The sequence below is a fragment of the Lactuca sativa genome, chromosome 8 (assembly GCF_002870075.4).
Source record: "Lactuca sativa cultivar Salinas chromosome 8, Lsat_Salinas_v11, whole genome shotgun sequence".
NCBI classification, from domain to species: domain Eukaryota; kingdom Viridiplantae; phylum Streptophyta; class Magnoliopsida; order Asterales; family Asteraceae; genus Lactuca; species Lactuca sativa.
Window position 1 is genome coordinate 199,934,880 of NC_056630.2, and position 21,041 is coordinate 199,955,920.

General features: G+C 43.4%; 2 protein-coding genes across 2 annotated transcripts; both read right to left on the reverse strand.

Annotated features, from left to right (window-relative positions):
• Window positions 1–2,897: 2,897 nt before the first annotated feature.
• Window positions 2,898–4,210, reverse strand: LOC122196353 (cytochrome c oxidase subunit 3). Its single transcript, XM_052766011.1, has one exon. The coding sequence runs from the start codon at window positions 4,014–4,016 to the stop codon at window positions 3,219–3,221; it is 798 nt and encodes a 265-aa protein (XP_052621971.1). The 5' UTR covers window positions 4,017–4,210; the 3' UTR covers window positions 2,898–3,218.
• Window positions 4,211–4,508: 298 nt separating this feature from the next.
• Window positions 4,509–5,369, reverse strand: LOC128127527 (putative ATP synthase protein YMF19). The gene has a single exon (XM_052766012.1). It carries the CDS (start codon window positions 5,071–5,073, stop codon window positions 4,594–4,596), a length of 480 nt encoding a protein of 159 aa, XP_052621972.1. The 5' UTR covers window positions 5,074–5,369; the 3' UTR covers window positions 4,509–4,593.
• Between the last annotated feature and the right edge of the window lie 15,672 nt (window positions 5,370–21,041).

Genomic DNA, 21,041 nt, shown 5'->3' on the forward strand with positions numbered 1-21,041 from the left:
AAAGTGGGGTCGACCTTCTAGTGCCTTGTAGGGAAAGAGAGGTTCTGTAGGCAGATAGAGAAGGAAGGGCCAATAGAGAAGAATGTTGAAATGAGAGTTGCATTTAGTAGCGCCGGCGCCTCATCCAAATGAGACTTGGAAAGCGAGATAGGGCCTAACTGGGAGGCAGGAAGAAGACTACACGAGTGGTTCAGGACGGAATCTCTTTGACTTTCTGGTGCCATAGCTTCGACTCCACCCCATAAATAGTAATAGGAGGGAGCCGCTACTTCACCGGGAGATCGTGATGAGGCAAAAAGGGGCTTTATTAAAGTCCTCTGGGTCGTCCACTAAGTGAGTGAAAGAGGTCTCATTGGGAGAATTGGGAAGAGAGAAGGCCAGCCTCCCACTATGTGAAAGAAGAGCTTTTTCTCTCATATTCACTTCTATAGAATATATATAATAGGTAGTTCGCTTAGCCGCAGCTGAAGCCATAGATCTTGCCCGGGATGCTGCCAAGGTTCATCGGGACATTTTTTTCAACAACTGAACTAGCATCACCGTTCTTAATCCTAGACTTGTTTTGAGGTTCCAAACCTCCTCCTATTGCCTTTACCCAGCAGCAAGACGCTTAGTTTTGTCGGAAAGGGAATGCTTATTCCCCTCTACTGTGCGGGTGCTAAGACTAGGCGAAGAATTAAATGAATCAGTTCGCTTGACCAACCCGAGCCTTCGAGCCTATAGTTCTTCTGATTTGGCTAACATCCTTCAATGACAAGCCGACCGAAGGAAGACGCACCGGGAGCCTACTTCTATCTCATCAGAAGCAGGCGCATAGGCTATAGAATATAGAATCCCACCTTCTACTTTATCAGCTACTCTAATTTTGAGTTGGTCATAGGTTGACAGTTTTCGGGGCTCACTTTTCGGGTCAGAACTATTGGAAGACGAAAGATAACTTATTTAGACGAATAGTGTGCCGATTCCATTACCCCCAAAAAGCCTACATTAGCAATGCGGATTAAATCAGACAGAAACCAAGTCCAAGAAGACCGAGGAGGCCTTGGGGTAATAGAACAAGGGAGGAAGAAAGGAAGGAGCTTCGGCTCCAGCTCCGCAAAGGTAGACTTTTTCCAGGTTAGCTAGAGAGAGCGATATTCATCTTTTATAGCTTGTTTACCGGAGGCCTCGTTTTCAGGTTTGATAGAATAAAGAAGTAGAATAGATCTCTCTTCTTAAAGTATACAACACTTCCCGCAAGGTTCACACCGCGGAAAAGGTGAAATGTCGTCTCTGTCAAGTAAGCTATGATACTCTGGTAATACCTGTTGCTGATCCTCATCTTGTACTTGTGAACAGCAGCAGAGGCCACATATGATAGGTTATTCCAGAATCAATGTGAATATCGCCGAATAGGAGACTTCGTTGCACAATCGTGAGTCCCTTGAATATAGAGAGAAGTTTGACTTGTAAAAAAAAGACGTGAGTGTCCCTAAAAATATGCCCTTGTTCTAATAGTACAAGCTCGCAATAAATCCAGTTTTTTGTATATAGATAGAGAGCCCCTAGCCCGAGAGACTAGTTCTCTCCAGTGTCTTTGACAACTATATACGAAAGAGTACGATAATAGGCCTTTCAGTGCCATCGAAAGAGCCTAACGCCTATATCCTACCAACCTCAATCTGCACGTCCGAAAGGGACCCTCTAATTCTATCATTCAGAAGCCTCAGGACCGTATCCATGAGGGTACAAAGATTTTTTTGAGGCTAGCAACCGATAGCAACTGTAGCATTAGGATTTAAATTGGAAGATTTTCGTCAAGGTCATACTTAAACCGTATGATCCTTATAACTCATGATAGTTTGACTAAGGAAGCATGCATTGGAGCTTACTTGTTCTCAAAACAGGTGGTCAGGCTAGTACGGAAGTCGGTATTTTGATTCACATCACTGTATCTAAAACAGTGTTCTTCATCCCGCTTACGGAGGTATTCCGAAGCCACCCGAATTGTTGCCTGTACCAGTCTCCCTCAATCGATCAGGGTATCCTCGTATCATCCCTCTCATCGCCGGATGATGATGCGGAAGGATGACCGGGCGGACGTTTTAGTTAAGCTCTATCTGTCTCTCGGGACTCGATCGAGTCATTCTTGTGTGTACTTGTCATTCGTAATGGTTTTAGTAACTCTTTTCTTGCTTTTGTCACTTGTTATTCAGGTACTAGTATCTGTAAATCAACTCCAATCTTTCTTGTACCTGGCACTAGTAAAATTGTATCTCGGTTCATGGCATATTAAAACGACTCTATCGGCTTATAGTCATTTCTGGCACTCGGCGCATGTCTTTGATCAACACCGGTTCCGTCACTCGTATCTGGTTGAACCAGTACTTCCTTTCTGTCGTTCCTAGGGACCACCCACTCCCGTTCCTTGGTTGTTGGTGTATTGGCTCTTTGGTTTGGTTCCCGGTCAAAGCCGTGAAAGCAAGATAGGGTGAACACATCTGTATCGTAATATGGGTATGAGTATAGTATATGTACAAACAGGTAAGTGAACTACTCCTTCGACTGGTCTGCCCGCCGTTTGGTTTGAGGGCCTACATCGACTAGGCCTCCCGCTGACTGAGGGAAGCAATTTGTCTTAAACAAGAAGATTTTCCGGGTGAACAATGAGATGGCATGTGAATGAGTGATATGGGGAGAAGGAATCAATTCTTGTACGTATGATATGGGGTCGGTACGATACACATATGGTGAACAGTCAAAGCGAGGGATGGGGTCTAGTTAAATACGATATGGGGAGATATGGGATACAGCTAATGTCGACAAGGAAGGGAGGGAAGGAGCTCTTGCCTTCAACTCAGAGCAGAACGTTCCTTCCGCAACGCAAGGCCTATTTGCTTTCGTAGCAGCCAAGGATGAGTTCGATCCATTAGGTTCTTCTATTTGTTCAGAAAAGAAACGAGAGACAAGAAAACATCTTTCATTATGATTAAAAGGAACAATCTAAAATAGACCAAGATCTATCTAATTTCGGGTCATTTCTTGGTGAACATGATCTGCCATAATCTCTTCGATCCCTTCATTTATGTGCCAGAATAAAGAGAGATTTGGTAGGAAAGTGGAAGATACTTTTTTTTATATGATAATCAAAAGGAGTGGGAAAGCTGCAGTAATTCTTTGGAAAAGCCCGCTTCTCTTTGTCTTCGAGCTTGAATTCTTCAATCCACTGATTCGTTCCTTCATATACCTCCCCACCAATAGATAGAGACAAATAGGAATAACCGAACCACGTCTACAAAATGCCAGTACCATGCAGCTGCTTCAAAGCCAACGTGATGCTCCTTGGTCAGATGACCAAGATATTGGCGAATACCACATATGATCGAGAAAAGAGTACCTATAATCACATGAAAACCATGAAAGCCAGTTGCTAAGAAAAAGGTAGAACCATAAATACTATCCGAAATTGTGGGGGGCGCTTGATAATATTCCATTCCTTGAAAGGCGGTGAATACTAGAGCCAGTGAAACGGTAGCTACTAAAGCGTAAACTGCTCGTTTTTCCTTCCCTGCGAGTATAGCATGATGAGCCCAAGTTACGGCAGCTCCGGATGAAAGGGGAATAAGAGTATTAAGAAAAGGGATTTCCCGAGGATCTAAAACCGCAATCCCTTTTGAGGGCCAAATACCTCCGATCTCTACCGTAGGTGCCAAAGAAGAATGAGAAGAAGCCCGAAGAAGAGCAAAAAGGAACATAACCTCCGAAACAATAAACAGAATAAACCCATATCGAGGTCCTAATTGTACGACTTTGGTATGATGTCCTTCCAACGTGGATTCACGTAGAACATCGCGCCACCATACGAACATGGTATATAGGATAAAGATTAGGCCCAAACTGAGAAGTGTTACACCCCCTTGAAATGAGTGCATGTACATCACACCTCCTACGGTGGTTGCCAAAGCTCCGAGTGAACCCGAAATAGGCCATGGACTTGGATCTACCAAATGATAAGAGTGCCTCTGAGATTCAATCATAAACAACTTTGCCTCGGTTGCATGTAAACCCCCCCCCCCCCTTCACCCCCGCCCCCTAAAGTGGTAAAGAAGGCTCTTTGGGGTTTCTCTTTCTATCTGACAGGACAAAGAAATAGGAAGGGATGGTTCTTTCATTGCAAGAAGTCTAACTAGAAAAGGATCTCCCTATTACTTTGAGAAGAGAATTGTTGGTTTGACCGACGAACTACGTGGGAAAATGGATCTTCTTTCTTTTCAGAAAGCATTTTTTGAAAGTAACAATTCCATTCAGTTCGGTTTCGAAAAACTTTCCGTCGGGGCCTAACATCAAAGGCGCAGGTTGATCTCTATGGTTGAGGCTGCAATTCATTTTTACACGTGGGAAGGGCTTACTCTACTAGAGGCTCGGCTTGGTCTCGCTCCCTTCCCGTACTATTCCTCCCCACTAAAAAAAGAGCGATTGAGAATCTCGAGAACCTTTCTGAACGTCTGTCTTCGCGGGGCGATTTGAAAAGGAGTATATCTTTCTTGTAGTGCCTTCCATTCCACTATTCTGATCGAGAAAGAATCTCTTCTGAACGACCAAGTCATAATGAGATTAAAAACCGATGCTTCCTTGGCCGTGTGGAACATGGATTAGCATTATGTCATTCCTACAAGTGATCCCCCATCCAGGATTGGAAGAAGTGCTATATGAGGACTTCGAGATCAAATAGAAGATGTTCCTTTCCATTCCTCGTGAGCCACTGATTTCTCCGAAACAAGAGATCAAAGTGATCTTCCTCCTTTTTCCCAATAAGTCGATGGCCTTACACCATTGGGAGACTTCGAATAAACTGGAGTACATATAGGATAGACCGGTGCTAAAACCTTTTCTCAAGATATCTTCCAAACTGTTGGGCTCCTTGCTCCGGATGTTGTTCGTACGGTGTGAAAGCAGTTGGTTACGTAGTTTTAGAATTCTGCTGATCCCAAGTAGTCCATCTCCATCATTGCATATGGCAATATAGAAAGTAAAGACGAAAAGGCATGACCAGAAGAATTGTGTGAAATAAGTGAATTGATCTAGTTGAGGCATGATTGATTCAGTGATGTGACTTCTCCTGCTCCAGTAAATCAGTCTGGAGACTTGCTAATTCAATTCAATTGCCTTGGTTTTTCCAAGAAATACATGGGAAAAATAGGGAGAAAGAAATGGGATTGTGTCAACAGGCCCCTATTCCGACGAAAAACAGCCCCTTTTCTTTTTGTTTAGCCTGTTCCTATCAGATAAATTCTTAAGAGAAGAGGAAAAAAGTCCTCCGTCATAGGCGGCCGAGGGTACCATCCTAGAGGTTCTTTTTTAATTTGAATCAGGTCTCCTCACTTATGTTTATGCTTATGATAATATATGCCGATCCCTAATCTCACAAATAGATTTCCACCCAATCTCCCATTTGTGAAGCAGATCATGAGTGTATTCCGCCTACATTTGTTAGGTTCTTTGATTCTGTAAGTTTGTCTTGTTTAGATTGCATTGCACAAGAGCGCCCTTTTTTACATTATATAAAAAATATAGATTTACAATAAATAATAGGTAACCTTCATCAATAAACCTTGCATAAGAGATAGATCCTGCTGACTTGAACTGAGCACGAATTTCATTTGTATTTGAGCATAAAAGTAGCATATTGCTTTGAAGGTTTCCAACCTACTGGTTCAGCCAAGAACCAGAAACCGAATGAAGGAAGCGAAGATCAGAGTCAAAATATGCCGTGGAGAAGAGCTTACTTATGAGCGGAAGACGAAGTCGCAGGGGCTGGATTGAATCCTTCTCAGGAAGAGCTGATGCTTGCTGGGTCTTTTTGTCTAGCAGCTATGGAAAAGCCTATAGTATAGGGCTGGAATCGCAAGAAAACCCAGTCTCCAACTGAAAATTCCCTCTCACTTCTATGTTGATCCTCATATTGCTTCATTCTAACTTGTGCCCTTGACTATCCTTCGAAATCTGTATGACAGTCGACTGCTCCCTGAGATGACTCTCTGCCGAGGCAACATTGGAACCTTCAGGCTGGGGCATAGGTATAAGTGTTGGAGCATAGCGATAGAGGGCTTCAATTAAAATGGGGTCATTTTCATTGTGGTATGATAAGTAGTGTCGTACCACCACTCTGCTAAGGATAACCACTTATATACCACTTCTGTGGCGCGAGTGGCCTTCTGTGCTACTCATTAATCATTAATCTGGGGTGAAATAACAGAATGATGTTAGAGCCCCCTTCAATAAGAGGTCCAGCTATTTTGCATTCCTCGGAACAAATTATCAAGCTAGTGATACTGCCTTCCTTCGTGCGCCTTCTTTGATTTCTGTGGCTTTACTGGTACGAGCCGCGATCCCAAGTCTTGTTCGCATGCTTCCGGAACTTGTTCGTCAACACCAGGTCAGCAGGTGGCTCTTTCATCAGCCATGGCTATGCTCACCATATTGCAGTATAATGGGCGATATCTCCTACGCTGTCTTTGTGGATTCCCACCGAATTCCAAGTAGTCTTATCTTTCTGTGCGGCTTTCTTTATAGGGATCCTGCCGGCACGGTACTCCATTTCCAGCAAGTTCGTGAAGGTCCAGCAATTTGAAAGGGGATGTCGTACGTACCGATGTTTTTTACAGTACTACTTAGGGTCCTCAGTACGACTTCGTTTGGCCTGTGTTCCAAATTCAATGCTCAGGCAACTCAAAAGCCTTATTCTTCAACAGGAGCTGGTCTAGTACTTCGGGGCGGTAACTCAAAGTGGTACCAGGTCAGTCCCTAACTATCTGCTTCCACTAAATACGCGGTAACGCTAACTCATGTGCTGAACACAGGGTCAGTCACGGACCTCTTAGGTTTTTTCAGAAAGAACAAAAAAATTATCGTTAAGGTCCCATAGATAGAACCTGATACGAAGTACTGAACATAAGACCTATGTAAGGGAGTCAGTCCTACTCATAAAGGTGAAGGACCAAGCACTAGATCGTTGAAAACAAAAAGAAAGACTGACTTTTAGATAACTTATTTAGGAAGGAGCCATCGTAACTGCTCGCCATCGGAATAGGCTTTCAAGGCAGCTGCCAAGTCAGCCAGTAAGTAAGCAGGTAATAGTCAGCCAGTAAGCTGGGCCGTTCTTGCCAGTTCGAATACGAGACTTCGGTGTAGTAGTACTATAACGGTTTTGACACATACTAAGGACTCCTTTTGTAAAGCAACTTCTTGTGCTTTTATTCCAGCCAACGATGCTCCGTCTAATCTAATAGGGGCTCGGTTCGTTTCACCTATCATACCTACTAAGTCGAAGGCAGGCAAACTCGGACCAGTGCAACAAAGTTTAGACTCTCGCGATTGGACTCTATAACAGAAGAGGTTGTGCAAAAAGGAAAGGGAAAAGAAGCTTTGCAAAAGCTAAGGCCGAAGCTCTTTAGGCGATATTATAGCATAGCGTATTTCCTCATGATTAGGGTGATGTGGTTGTTCCATCGGTTTTCTTTATGGAGGGATCTCTTATTCAAGATATTCTTGAAAGGCAGATTGACAAGTGCGACGAGGAGATGGAGATTCCAGAAAAGTCTACGAATAAGTAAGTGAAGGCTTGGCTTATGTGCTCAACTCAAGCAAGAAGAAGCTAGAAAGTCAAGCCTATTGAATGGTGGCAGAGGGAGTGGAGGTCTAAAAGTCAGAAGAGAACACTGTGCAAAGGGTACGCGACCACAACACACTGTTGTCCCTTTTTTTTCTTTCTTTTTCTTCGCACTAGGAGTAGCTGTAACTTAGCAATTCGATTGTACTCAGATCGAACATGGCAATGAATGTCAGTGTGCTCTCTAGGCCTTACTTCTTGATGACTGATCTACATTCTCAGCTGATGACATTGAATGATTTGAGGACGCTGGGCGGCCAAGCTTGCTTGCGCTTGGGCTGTTTCGCCGTGGCTTGGGGTATAACGGTTTGGAGAGATCGACGAGCACCTCACACTGCCATGCCAACCGCAGCTTTTGAATAAATTTTGGGGTGATCTTTGACCAGCCGATGCAGCGGGAATGGGATATTGAATAAAAGTCAATCGAAGAGACAAGTGACTTCCCCGCTAAGGAAATCTGCTAACACTCTAAACGATTCAAATACAGATCAAAGTCTATCACGCCCTCATAGGAATCGAGGAAAGATGGATTTTAGCAGCTGGGTAGTTCACCATTGTTCGAGCTTGACAGGTAATAGCAAATCCTAGATCACCCTTTTGAACTAAACTCAGTGTATTGATAGCAAGAAGATTCGCAGTCAAACTATCCAGTTCAGGAAGTTCTCTTACGGGATAGGACATCAATCCAGAGGGGATGAAAAGGAGGCACACAACAGCTCATCCAACAGGATAGGTCTGAAAACCTGGCGCATAAAGCGTAGCTGATGAAACCGCATTCCCTTCTATTGGCTCCTACGGATGCTTTCCTTGAGTTCATCCCGCTTTGGAGAAACCTCCTTCATTCTACCTCTTGCCATTGTCTTTTCAGTACCTTGGTTAGCTTCCTATTCAGCCAGTATGCCTCTTTACACACCTTCCCTTTCGGTCGTCTCACTCTTTTCTCTCATCCCCGCAATAGGGATCAATCTTTTACACCGATGTATCGTACTCTCTCCTTCCGATGCTACAAGCTGAGATAGTTGAATTAGATGTCAGTTCCTCTAGCAGACAAGAAGGCCATCAATGAAACTCTTCTTTCATAGCTTGGCTAATTGCTTTCCTTTCCATGCTCTGGTATGAACACTATAAGGGATTGAGCTAAGAAAGCTGACTAAATCGGGTTCGAATGAGAGTCTGACATCCTTAGGGATCTGGCACTACCTTCCAGGTTTGGTTGGCACACAAGATATTCCTTGAACGATAGGAATCTGGGAGAAGTCAATTCCTTTTTTCAATTCTTTGGGGATCGATCACCACAAGAAGGAGTTACACATGAAGAATGGCAAGACATAGAAAGAAGGGGTTTTGCACGAATGCCCTGTTAAGGAAGAGAAGGGGTTTGAGAAGAAGGCCTTCTTGTTAGCTTTCAATTTGCCTACTTACTTCTCAGCTTTTCTACCAAACGACTGCTACCTTTTCGATTGCTATCATCCAGTTGTGGCTTTTTTCCCCTCAGGAGTGTGCAATTGCTTGTTCGCAAAATTCCTTCCTTCATCACGTCATTGGCTACTGGAAAAACATTCTCTCACTTACCCAGACGAATTGATTTCATATCTTTTCATCTTCTGTGAGAACTGTCCTCCTAGCCTTTTCATATCCTGCTTTGAAGCAACTACACTTCCTCGTTAGCCAGTCTGGCTCTCGACCTGCTTCAGTCTCTGGCTGCTGGGACTATTGCAATACTTCGTTCTACTACCTTCCGATGTTGCTTACTACCAATCCGATAGCTAACCTTGCTTTTTGTCTACCTTATCAGTAACTGCTATATTCGAAGACTTTACCTGAAGAAAACGGAGAATTAGAACTACTCGGATTCCATGCTTTCTCAAAGAAATGCCCTTATCTCGATCTTTCTTAGAGGCTAGAGTCTAAGGAAATGGAAAGCCAGGGGAATGCTATCAACTCCCTTTACTCCCACGTTGGAAAGCATATGAACTTGACTGAACTGAATGACCAGCCCCGGGCCGGGGTAAAAGAAGAAGGGATAAGATAAGACAGTACCACCCACCACTCTGTCAGTAGAAGGTTATCCAGTCGATCTTCGTAAGTAAGTAAGTAAGTAACACTTTCATCGATGATTCCTCTAATCCTCTCAAGGCTTAGAAGGGAGCTGAACCATTTATCTCTATGAAATTCTTTGGCAGAGGGACTCTAAAGTGGCCTCACTTCGCTCGCCTCCCTTTCGGTCGCCTCAGCTTCTGAATCCAATCTTGAACGTTCAGTTAGGCATTCAAAAATGCACTTCTCTTTCAAGTTCCAATCAGATTGTTATGCTCGTGGTGACTTCTCAGTTAGGAATTCTCATTGCCCCTTCTAAATGGTTACAGGACTAGGGCCCTACTAGCCTCATCGGCCGATGTCTGCCGTCTCGCGATTCTTGCGTTTATGGACCGAAGGAAAATAACTCCAATCCTTCCTCAGGGCAACATGTTATATTATATGATATATCTTGGGAGTTGAAGGTCGCAGTCCCTTTCCCTCAGGCGAGTTCCTCACTTAACTTAAAAGAGGAAGGTGTCTTTGCGAATTCAGTAGCTATGCTATGTAATACACACTTGACTTCTACCTTCGTGTGTCAATGGATCTTTCACATACTCCCTATTTATTATGTTTCCCTATTGGTCTCACTACCATACCAAACCCTCCCTCCGGTCGCCTCGTTCCCTTGCTTTTCCATTGCTTTGATCCTCTGTCTCTGACACCTTCCTTAATTAAGTGGAGAATTCCTTCGTACTTGAGTGTCCCAATAAGCCCGTAGGCAAGGTCATTACTATTTTAACGCATGACATGAGGTTGTCTACCTCACTAGTATTTGAACTGGAATGCCAGGCGGAGGAGTGTAACTGCCTTATCGCGCTATCCGACTTGTATGTGAAAAGCATTTCGTACTCGTAATTGATCCCTTCCTAGCGAAAGGTGTGCTCCAATGAAAAGTACACAACACTAGTAGTGCCCCTTTTGACGACCAAGTCACAATGGAAACAATGTATCTCTCTGGGGATGCGAAGAATATTTGAAAGCACTTTCGAACCATCACACGGATTCCAACCCAACTGCCCATGATATGGTAAGAACGGAATGGAAGGGAAAAAAAAGTCTTCTATGCGCAGACGTGAAAGCTCTATCAATAGAACTAGCTTCTTTTTATTTAGAGAGGAACGATTCCCTCGTCTGAGAATCATCATTCACGCACTATTCCTCCCCACTAAAAAAAGCGATTGAGAATCTCGAGAACCTAAACAAAAATGCAGAAGTGAGCGTACCCCAAGGCTCTCCTCTCTCCCTCTTTTTTAGCCAACACCATCAACCCCATTTTTCACCGGTCAAAGCCAAAAATCTGATTAATAGAAGGAAAGGAGATCAGAAAAATAGGCGGACGACTTATAGTATAGGTCGGATGTTTCTGTGAGCAGTAAGCAGTAGATCCCCCCTTATTTTGGGAAAGCTGGTGGTCGCGTGTTAATTCTTTCAAGGCAAGGGGCGGCCTGATTCGACATTGTTGTTTACTCTGATCCGGTCGAGGTGGTTTTCACCAGCGCGTAGGTGGTCTAAGTTCCTATGACCGAGTCTTTCTGGCCCCTGTGAACATCTTTTCTTAATGTATTAAAGAGGGCCTCTCTAACCGGTGAAGGTGGGTGTCTACTAACGGCCATTCCTGGTTCGGCTCCGATAACGCAATTCCGGGAGGAGTCGGTAGTTGGGCGCTGGATCCCTTTGGACCTGGAGAACGTGTGACGCTGAGTCGGGGTTTGGTGAACCAACAGGTCGCTCCTCTAGTTGAAGTATCGGGCCCCTTTTTTGTTGCCTAGGTTACACCTTCGGAATACCCCAGAAGGGAATTTTTATCTACTCCCCCCAATCTGCACTTTACGCCACGCCGACTCCCCTTTCGTCATAAGGCGTGGAATTAGACCAAGGGGAATCTCCATAGGAACAAGTCCCTTAGATTTCGCACATAGGAGATCGAGGCACAGCCCCAGGGCTATGGGGAAAGATGTAGATCGATCACCCTAGATAGACAACTACATAGAGGGTCTCTACAAGTCAGTCTATATATTCTTTGATTTCGTTCCCCCCGTAAGATCAATATCACAACCAATGAGGTCCGCAAGTTTCACATCTAAGTATTACTCGATCCGATAGTTTACGATATAGATAGATATATATTTAACAACAACATTCTAAGAAAAGATATTAATAGATATCGGTAGTTGTCCGGTCGTACCCAAACAATAAGATTCCCGAGGAAAATGCACCTAAGATCAAATATTTCGAGCCGGCTTTCGTGGAAAATTCAGACTTTCTTTTTGATGCTGCGATCACATAAAAACATAAACTTTGAGGCTCAATAGCTAAATACATGGCAATTGAATCATAAGCCGAGATCATAAAGAGCATACTGCGAGTAGGAAGTGGAATTAATACAATGGATTCAGAAGCATCAAACCTCTCTTGTTCGGAAGAATCGAAACACATCGAAATGGTACCAGCCGTACTTAATAATAGAAGGATTTGGCAGAAATATGTAAAATTGTCCCTCCTAAAAAGATTATTCCAGAATAAATGGGCAATAGTTAGGAGAGGTGCGCCAGCGGCGAGCAGAAGCAAGGTTATTAGATACCTCAAGAAAGCCCGACCAGAACCACATGTGCAAGTTTCCCTGCATGTGGCTCGTCCGTGATAACTTCTTCGGATTTGCGTGAACTAGCGGACCGATCACTAAGTGGGGATGCTCCCTCCAGCATGAGCGAACCTTTTCGAAAGTGGTTAGGAATGGGCGCCCCTCTCCCAGCCCGGATCCAGCCAGGTTCTATTGATCATGTCCCCTTCCCAACAGTTGGAACTTGTCTTAGGGCGTCTTTGGCTTTACGAGAGAAAGCTCGCCGTAGAAAAAAGTCTTTCTCTTCCCGTCCCGGGTCATAGGTGCGTCTACAGAAGAGGAAATCACAATGCATCTTGCTCAGTAGGCGTAGCTTGGAGTGAGAGTGTAGTGGGGGTAAGGTAAGGAGGCCGCCAGAGAGGAAGGCAAACCGGCCTATTAAGCGCAGCTAAGCTAATATGCGCCGGAGAAAGCCAGGTGCCGTAGGTAAGCTCTATTCGGCCCGGAGCATTGATTCCCAATAACGAATAGGCTAGCTCTATCTCTCAATTACCTATCCTGTGATCAAGAAGGTCCCTCAGTTCCTCGGCAGCACCTCGAGGTGCATTTAGTTGTCTTACATGAGACTCGGGATATTACCCACTCCATGGCATGACACCTTTCGCTCATCCATTCCGCCCGCCCAGACGCGGCGCCTTTTCTCATTATCATCTACTGCCCTTTCTTTCCTCCCCGCTATTCACGCATGAAGATCGTCGTATGTATGCTCTACTTCGGGTGTCGATGCTATAGTATAGGTAGGATTACATTATGGTAGGATCAGTCACCCGGGCAAACCAACCCTCCTCCAAGAAGAATTGTGCTATGCCCCCCGATCCCTAGAGAGCGAAAGAGCTGCCTGGTGATCCCTAGGTTGCAGCACGTTTGGTCATGAACTCCTCCCGCCGCTGCCGCCATTTCTAGGACCGATCGACGCCTCACCTGCACAGGTACCTACCTAGTGTCGGTCGCACATTCAACATAGCGTTCGGACTCATGTGCCTCTAAGTTCTTGTGTGCAGCGTAGGCCAGAAATATTCGCCATACCTTGTTTCTTTCAAACTCATTGAGTTCATCTTGCATAGCTTGAACCCAATCGGAATGCTCAAGAGCCGTGTTTGCTGTCTTTGGTTCAACTTTGGATACGAAAGAATTACACATGCAGAACTCTACTTTGGAGAATAGAGATGATTGCTTTGCCTTCAGTTGGGATCGGGTCAGGACCTTTTGAGAGACATTACCCATTATCTGATATACAGGATGATCTCTGGTCCATTTGACAAAAGGAGGATAATTTGGATCATAAGATGGATCCAATTCGGCGTTGACCATTTCTTCCAATTCAGATTGACTATCGTCATCGTAGAACATATCGGAATTCTCCCCCTCGACTGATGAATCTCTTTGATTTTCAGGTTGGTTCGTACCTTCGGGTGCAACAGAACTCTCAGGTGTAGCTGGACTTTCTGGTGCTACAGGACTTTCGGGTGTAGCAGAGCTTTCGGGTGCAGCAGAGCTTTCGGGTGCTACAGGAATAGAAATCTCCCCCTGAAAGTGTGAGTTCGGTTGATTTGAAGAAAATGGATTCTCCCCCTAAACTGAAGTGTCGTGTTGAGGAGGTTCGTTTGGAACTTTTTCTCCTTCACCCATTTGTTTGGCTGCATCTTCAACAATTTGCTTCAGATGATCGATTTTGTTGTCTGCTGCCTTGGCTTCTGAGAGAGTAGCTTTCTCAGGTTCATCGAATAAGTCCACAAACTGATCGAACAAATTAGCAATCGTGGCCGTGACTTGACCTGTTTGAGAGAAAATCTCTCCAATTGCTTCTTCAGTAGTCTTTAGCTTCTTGACGTAGCTATCATCGAAAGTCACATAATATGTTTCTTCAATCTTTCTAGAACGCTTATTTAAGACCCGGTATGCTTTTGAAGTAAGAGAATATCCCAGAAAAAATCCTTTATCAATTTTAACGTCAAACTTGTTACGATGTTCTTTGGAGTTGAAGATGAAACATCGTGAGCCGAACACATGGAAGAATTTTACGTTCGGCTTCCTGTTATTGATGATCTCATAAGGAGTAAGAGAGAAGCGCTTGTTGAGATAAGACCTATTCTGCGTAAAACATGCTGCAGCAATAGCATCAGCCCAGAAATATAAGGGAAGAGAAGCGAAACTTAGCATAGTTCAGGCCGCCTCACACAAGGATCGGTTTCGCCTTTCGACAATTCCATTCTGTTGAGGCGTATAGGGGGCAGAGAAGTTGTGACTGGTTCCTTTTTCTGCCAAAAATTCTTCAAATTCTTTGTTCTTGAACTCCAGTCCATTGTTGCTCCTAATGTTGTGAACGACTTTTCTCAGTTGCACTTCAACCTGCTTGATAAACATCTTTAGCTTAAGAGTAGCCTGAGATTTGTGCTTCAGAAAGAACACCCATGTAAAACATGAGAAATCATCAACAATAACAAGAATATACTTGCTACCGCCAATGCTTTCGATTGATGATGGACCACACAAGTCGATGTGAAGCAACTCAAGTGGTTCAATAACTTTTGTGTTTATAATTGATAGGTGACTTTGATGACTTTGTTTCCCCATTTCACATGAAGCGCACAAGTGTTCTCGATCAAACTTGAGCAAGGGAAGACCTTGAACATGACCTCCGGTGACAAGCTTATTGATGTCTTTGAAGTTGAGATGTGAGAGCCTTCGGTGCCACACCCAGCTTTCGTCAGAATGAGCTTTGGACAAAAGACATATAGTTGGATTTCCTTTGATTGGTTTGAGATTTAGAGGAAATATTTTGCCTTTTCTGTTTGATTTGAGGATAACCTTGTTGGATTTCTTCTCTATAATTTATGAACCTTCATCGTCAAACGAAACTTTGAGACCGGTACCGCTCACCAGTTGAGATACACTGATGAGATTATGCTGTAATCCTTCAACGTACGCCACCTTTCTTATTGTGAAGTCTCCATTAGTTATCATCCCATAACCCTTTATCGTTCCATAAGAGTTGTTACCAAACTTGACATTGCCACCATTTTGACGAGATCAAAACTCCCTTAGCTCTTCCTTCCTTCCTGTCATGTGACGTGAGCAGCCACTGTCAATGTACCATTCTTCGTCGAACTGCTCGTCACTGATAACCTGCAAAAATTAAGCAGATTTAGGAACCCAAAGTTTCTTGGGTTCACGTGAGCTTTTCACAGGAACAGGAATAGTAAGAGAAACATCAACAAGATATGTTCGTTTTATTAATGTTGTTTCATCTTTTCTTTTAATAGTAAACACTTTAATTTTGTTAGGATTAGCTACAGGTGTTTTGGATTCAGATTCTGGTGTTTGAGCACTAGACTGCTTTCGGTTCTCCTTGACTGAGGAAATCTTCATTTTTCCGTTCAAGTCCGTTGATGATCTTGAATTTTGTGCGGAGACTGAATTGGGTTTAGAAGAGGGTTTAGAATGAGAATAATTAGAAAAAGAGAATTTAGAATGAGAGTTTTTCCTGATTTGAGGTTCGAAATGACCCTTTTGTTTATGATCATTAGAGGGACCGAACCTGGATCTTCGGTAGCTGCTCGATGATGAGCCGAAGTTGGATTTTTGAGTGTTGTTGATCAGACTGAACCTATCCTTTCGGTTCTTGTTGCTCTCAGGACCGAACCTATCCTTTCGGTTCTTGTCGTTCTCAGGACCGAACCTCTCATTTTGGTTCTGTTCTTCATGTGGCCTGAAAGTCTTTTTTTGTGACTTTGAATCTTTATTAGGATAAGAGAAGTGAGCATTTTGAGAGCGCCAAAACTGCTTTCGCTCTGAGAGATTCCTTTTGTATCTAAGATTTCTCTGCTGCTTTTGATTTTTCACCTGTTTCGGTTGTCTATGGATATTAGCTTTTTGTTTTAGCTTCTTGACAGCCGGTTCACTCTTCATAGATGAGGTTTCGCTTGTGGAGGTGACTTCTTCTACAGGTATTTCTTTTGTACCACTTGTACTTGGAACGTCAAAGTTTTCAGGCTTATTCAGCGGCTCTGGTACACATCTTCCTTTGGTTTTCCAGGACGTTCGCTCTGACAGACCAATTGTTTCGTCTGCATTATCTATAGGTGCTGACCAGAAAAACTCATCACAGCAATCTGCATTGTCTTCGTTCACCGTGGCAGTGAGTTCCGCTGTTTAATGTTCGGTTACTCCTGTAACCTTATATACCTGATTGGGAGTGGTTCTAACCCTCCGAAACACAACGTCCTTTTCTTTAAGAGCTGGGGACTTAGTTTTGGACAAACGAGCAAATTCCACAGAATTTTCAGAAATCAGATTTTTGTGGTTTTCGGGTTCGCTATTGACAAACTCAGAACAGTCGACTTCAACCTCTACAGAAATTTCACTCATATCATCGTCCTCATTAAGTTCAGATGCTTTTACAACATCAATTTTATTTTCTGAACTTAAATTGGCACTCAATGAGTCGAATTTTTGTATGGTTTCGGTCTTGAGTTTCAGTTTATCGTTTTCATCCAAAAGATTTTTAAGCATGTCCTTATGGTCTTTGGATTTTATAAAAGATTCTATTTTGTCCAGACCATACATATAAGTGGGATTGACATCGTCGGAAGATACAACACTTTCACAGTTGTATGCTTCAGCATCGATTTCATCCTCCTTAAACTCAAGGAAGGGTAGAATCATGCGATGTATCTTTTTCCCTGTTTCACAATTTAGATGCAGTTGAGTAATGTTAGCATAAAGTCTTTTAGCGGTTAAACAAAAAACATTCCTTTGTTTTAACAATTTCAAATTGTCTCTTTGTAAATAAATGTTTTCATCCCTAGACTTAATTAGCTCCAACTCCTTCTACTCAATCCACATCCTTCGCTCTTTACTCTTGGACGACACCCTGCTTATTTGGTCAGTCAGGTTAGAATTTATGACACGTGTTTGAGTTAAACAACTATCTAGATTTGAGATTCTTGAATTTAAGTTATTTAATTCCTTTTCATATGATTTCTGTGGAATTTTGAACGAAATAAAAAGAGATTGTACCTTCTTGATCAGTTCATCAAGTTCACTGATCTGCACACTGAGAGGTTTTGCTATGAAGCACAAGTCCTCTCGCTCCTTGGTGTCTTCATTTCCACCATCAGTATTATATCCCCTCATTTGAGATACGTCAGTCACCATCAGACACTTTCCACTGTTTTCACCACCTTTTGCGACATAAGCCTTTCCATGAGAAGGCTTTCTCACCTCATCATCTTCTGAGTCGGTCGACCACACCTGTACGCCACCGAACTCGTCATCCTCTGCAGAACCCTGTACAATAAGAGCATTCATAGAAGGATTAGTAGCATCTTTCTTCCTTTTAATCTCTTCTAGCTTTTTCATAAGGGTGGCCTCTTCATCTTTCTCCTCAGTAATAACAGCTGACACCAGAATCCACTTCAACCTTCACCTCATTCTTTGGTTCTTCAGTCTTCGGTTCCTCCCTTACTTTTTCAGAACTGTAGCTTCCCTTCCAATTTCGGTTCTTATTGGTAGGAAACTTCATCTTGATGAACCTTTTAGGATTGGACACCATCATAGATTAATCTTCTGAAGTTAGATCGTAGTCCTCCAGGTTCAGATCTTCATCTTCTACTGCATTCTTACTTTTAGACGGGAGGACCAAGGACCCCAAGTTTGAGACCACACTCTTCTCTTGCATCACTATCGTTTCTTGGGATTTCAAAATTCCCACCAGTTTCGCCAGCGAATATGATTTGAACTGCTCGTGAGCCTTAACTGTAGACACAACAGCTCTCCATTCGGATCTTAAGCCATTCAAAAAAGTAACCTTCTGTTCAATAAGCTTCCTTTCGATATCATGTTTGATCATTTTGCTGAGAAGATGATTGAAGCGATCAAACGTCTGTGTAATGGACTCATCGGGATTTTGCTTGAACTCTCCAAACTCAGACAAAAGCAAGGTCTGAACTGAGTGCTCCAAGTCTTCATCTATGGAATACAACTCTCGCAGCCGATCCCAAATTTCTTTAGCAGTACTGCATGAGCTCACCAATCTAAACATGTCAGATTGAAGAGTGAATCGAATCAGCCTCAATGCTTTGATGTTGCACTGAAATTTCTCCTTTTCGTCCTGAGCGACGTCTTTCACATCTTTTAACAGATCATTATACTCCTTCTGAGTTTTAATAATTCTGGATGTTCCTGAATGAGCAAATGGTCCAGAAACAATGGCTTCCCATATTAGATACCCATTATCTTCAGACCCGATGACGTAGTCTTCGAAATGATGCGCCCAAACCTCGTAATCTTGAGTGTAAAGAATTGGAATTTTTGTTGTTGATCCAATACTGTTTGAGATGTTGATAGGATTAGATTGAGAATCGTCCATGCTTGATCGTTTAACCTGTTGCAAGATCAGACTTGTAATATGTAATATTAGGGCAAAACGAATAAATAATGAGATACGTCAATTATGGAGTGACGGCTCAATAAATATTAGTTAATGCGGAATAAACCCTAATCACTTCTTTCACATAAGAGATATGTATGAATTACACAGCCTCCTGCTCTGATACCAATTGATGAGTTTATAAAACTCTTTGATCGATTAGATCTTATAACAGGTAAATCAAGAAAACAAAAAACAGTAAGATAAAGCACAAGAATGAATCTGAATGTGTCGAATGATTCAATTGATTCAATCCTCAGCAGAGCTCGATGAAGAACTTCCGCTGTAGAGGATATTAGGGTTACAAAAGATAAGAACAATGAATGCTATTAAATTCTCTATCAAATCTTATGTTCTAGGATGCATGCAAGCATCTATAAATATAAAACCCTACAAAATAACTCACGAATGGACAGGCCCATACCGAAGATTAAATGGACTAAATATTGAGCCCATGACGCAACACCTTCTGGACCTAACATAAACGAATATGTTAAGTTACATATTACGAGGATTAAATAATTTCAGAAGGTTAGGTCTTGCTCTATTTCGCAACTCTTGTTTGAGTGCAACCGTTGTAGGGCAGGATATCTCATTCGAAGAATTATCTAGTCTTATTGATATGTAATGGTATTTGTGAGCTAGTTAGGGGGGATAGCAGGGATTGCTTATGTAGCTGATGGCGGAGAGTAGGATGGTGATTACCCTAGGGAAAGCCTAGGAAGAGAGTAGTACGTGAGGCAGCAATAACAATAGGAGGGACTTGGTGGAGTTAAGGCAGTTCTTGAGGAAAATACGGCTAAATGTGGAAGGTAGTATGGGCTCATACTACTGAAAGCAGAGGATCCGTAATCAGATCAAGGAAAGCTGAGATGAATCCAGGAAACTTGTAGAGTGTGAGATCCCTCGATTTATGATGAGTATTATGATGATTGTGATGGTATGTTACCGAGTATAGTGAGGCTATGTGGTAGACCAGATGGTAGTTTTTGTGCTGGCAAGGTATCAGGCTCGGACTCTGGAGTTGGGCACGTCACTGATCAGATGAGGGAGTTGATTCCATCTGAGATTACGCGTAGTATCATTGACCAGACTCCTGTGATATTCGATATGATCAAGGAGGGTATTTTAGAGCTTTTGGATGATAGGTTGACTGCTTTTTGAATGGAGGTGGCGGCCATAATGGGGTCATGCACACTGACTTTTAGGGAGTTCAAAGCCTATGGAGATCCCGACTACCATGGGGCTCGGGACACCATTGCGAGTACTAGATGGTTGGATGATGTCGCCAACGCATTCCGCACTAGCAGATGTCCCGAGGGGGACAAGGTCCGGCTTGCGTCCTGTCTTCTGAAGGACAAAGCACGTGAATGGTGGGAGGAGGTCGGACATGCCATTGGTGATGATGCAACTCTTGATGCTATGACTTGGAGTGATTTTACGGCCAGGTTCAGGGCCGAGTTTGCACCTGTGATAGAGGTGCAGTAGCTTGCTAGGGAGTTCCAGGATCTCCAGCAGATGACTGAGATGGTGGCTAAGATCACCGCAACGTTCATTGAGAGGGCCCTTCTCGTTCCGCAGTACATGGCGAATGAGGAGATGGAAAAGGCCCGATATCATGAGATGTTGAGGAGTGATGTTTTCCAGTTTGTGAGCCGCTCCAGCTGCAAGACACTGGAGGATATGATTGCTAGGGCTCGAGAGAGGGAGTTAGATCTAGAGATGGAGAGGAAGAGGAAAACCAAGGGGGTTCAGACAGAGAGTGCGGGAAAGAAGCCCAAAGTGTCAGAGCATAGACCTAGGAGCCAACAGAGCCGCCGCCATTGTGGAAAATGTGGTAGGATGCACGACGAGGCGTGTAAGGCAGGGAGTTCAGGCTGCTTTAAGTGCAGCCGAACTAGGCATACAAGCAGAGATTGTACAACTACTACCACCACCACCACAACATCAGACCTGATTTGCTTTCAGTACAATCAGAGGGGACACAAGCAGTCTTAGTACCCGAGTTTAGCAACAGCAGGGCAGGTGGCAGCGCCCTCCCCTGCTACATTAAGGATTATAGAAGGCCGTCAGGGCTGGGGTGAGGCACCTGTGGTGAAGAGCAGGGCCTTTCAGTTGACAACTGAGGAGGCACGGGCAGCTCCTAACGTGGTGACAGGTATGTACCTATCCCTTATCTCCTATTTGATATTGATTATTGCTTATGTTTATGCGTTTTGTTGTAGGATCGTTCTTAGTGAATGATATATCAGGTTTGGTTCTAT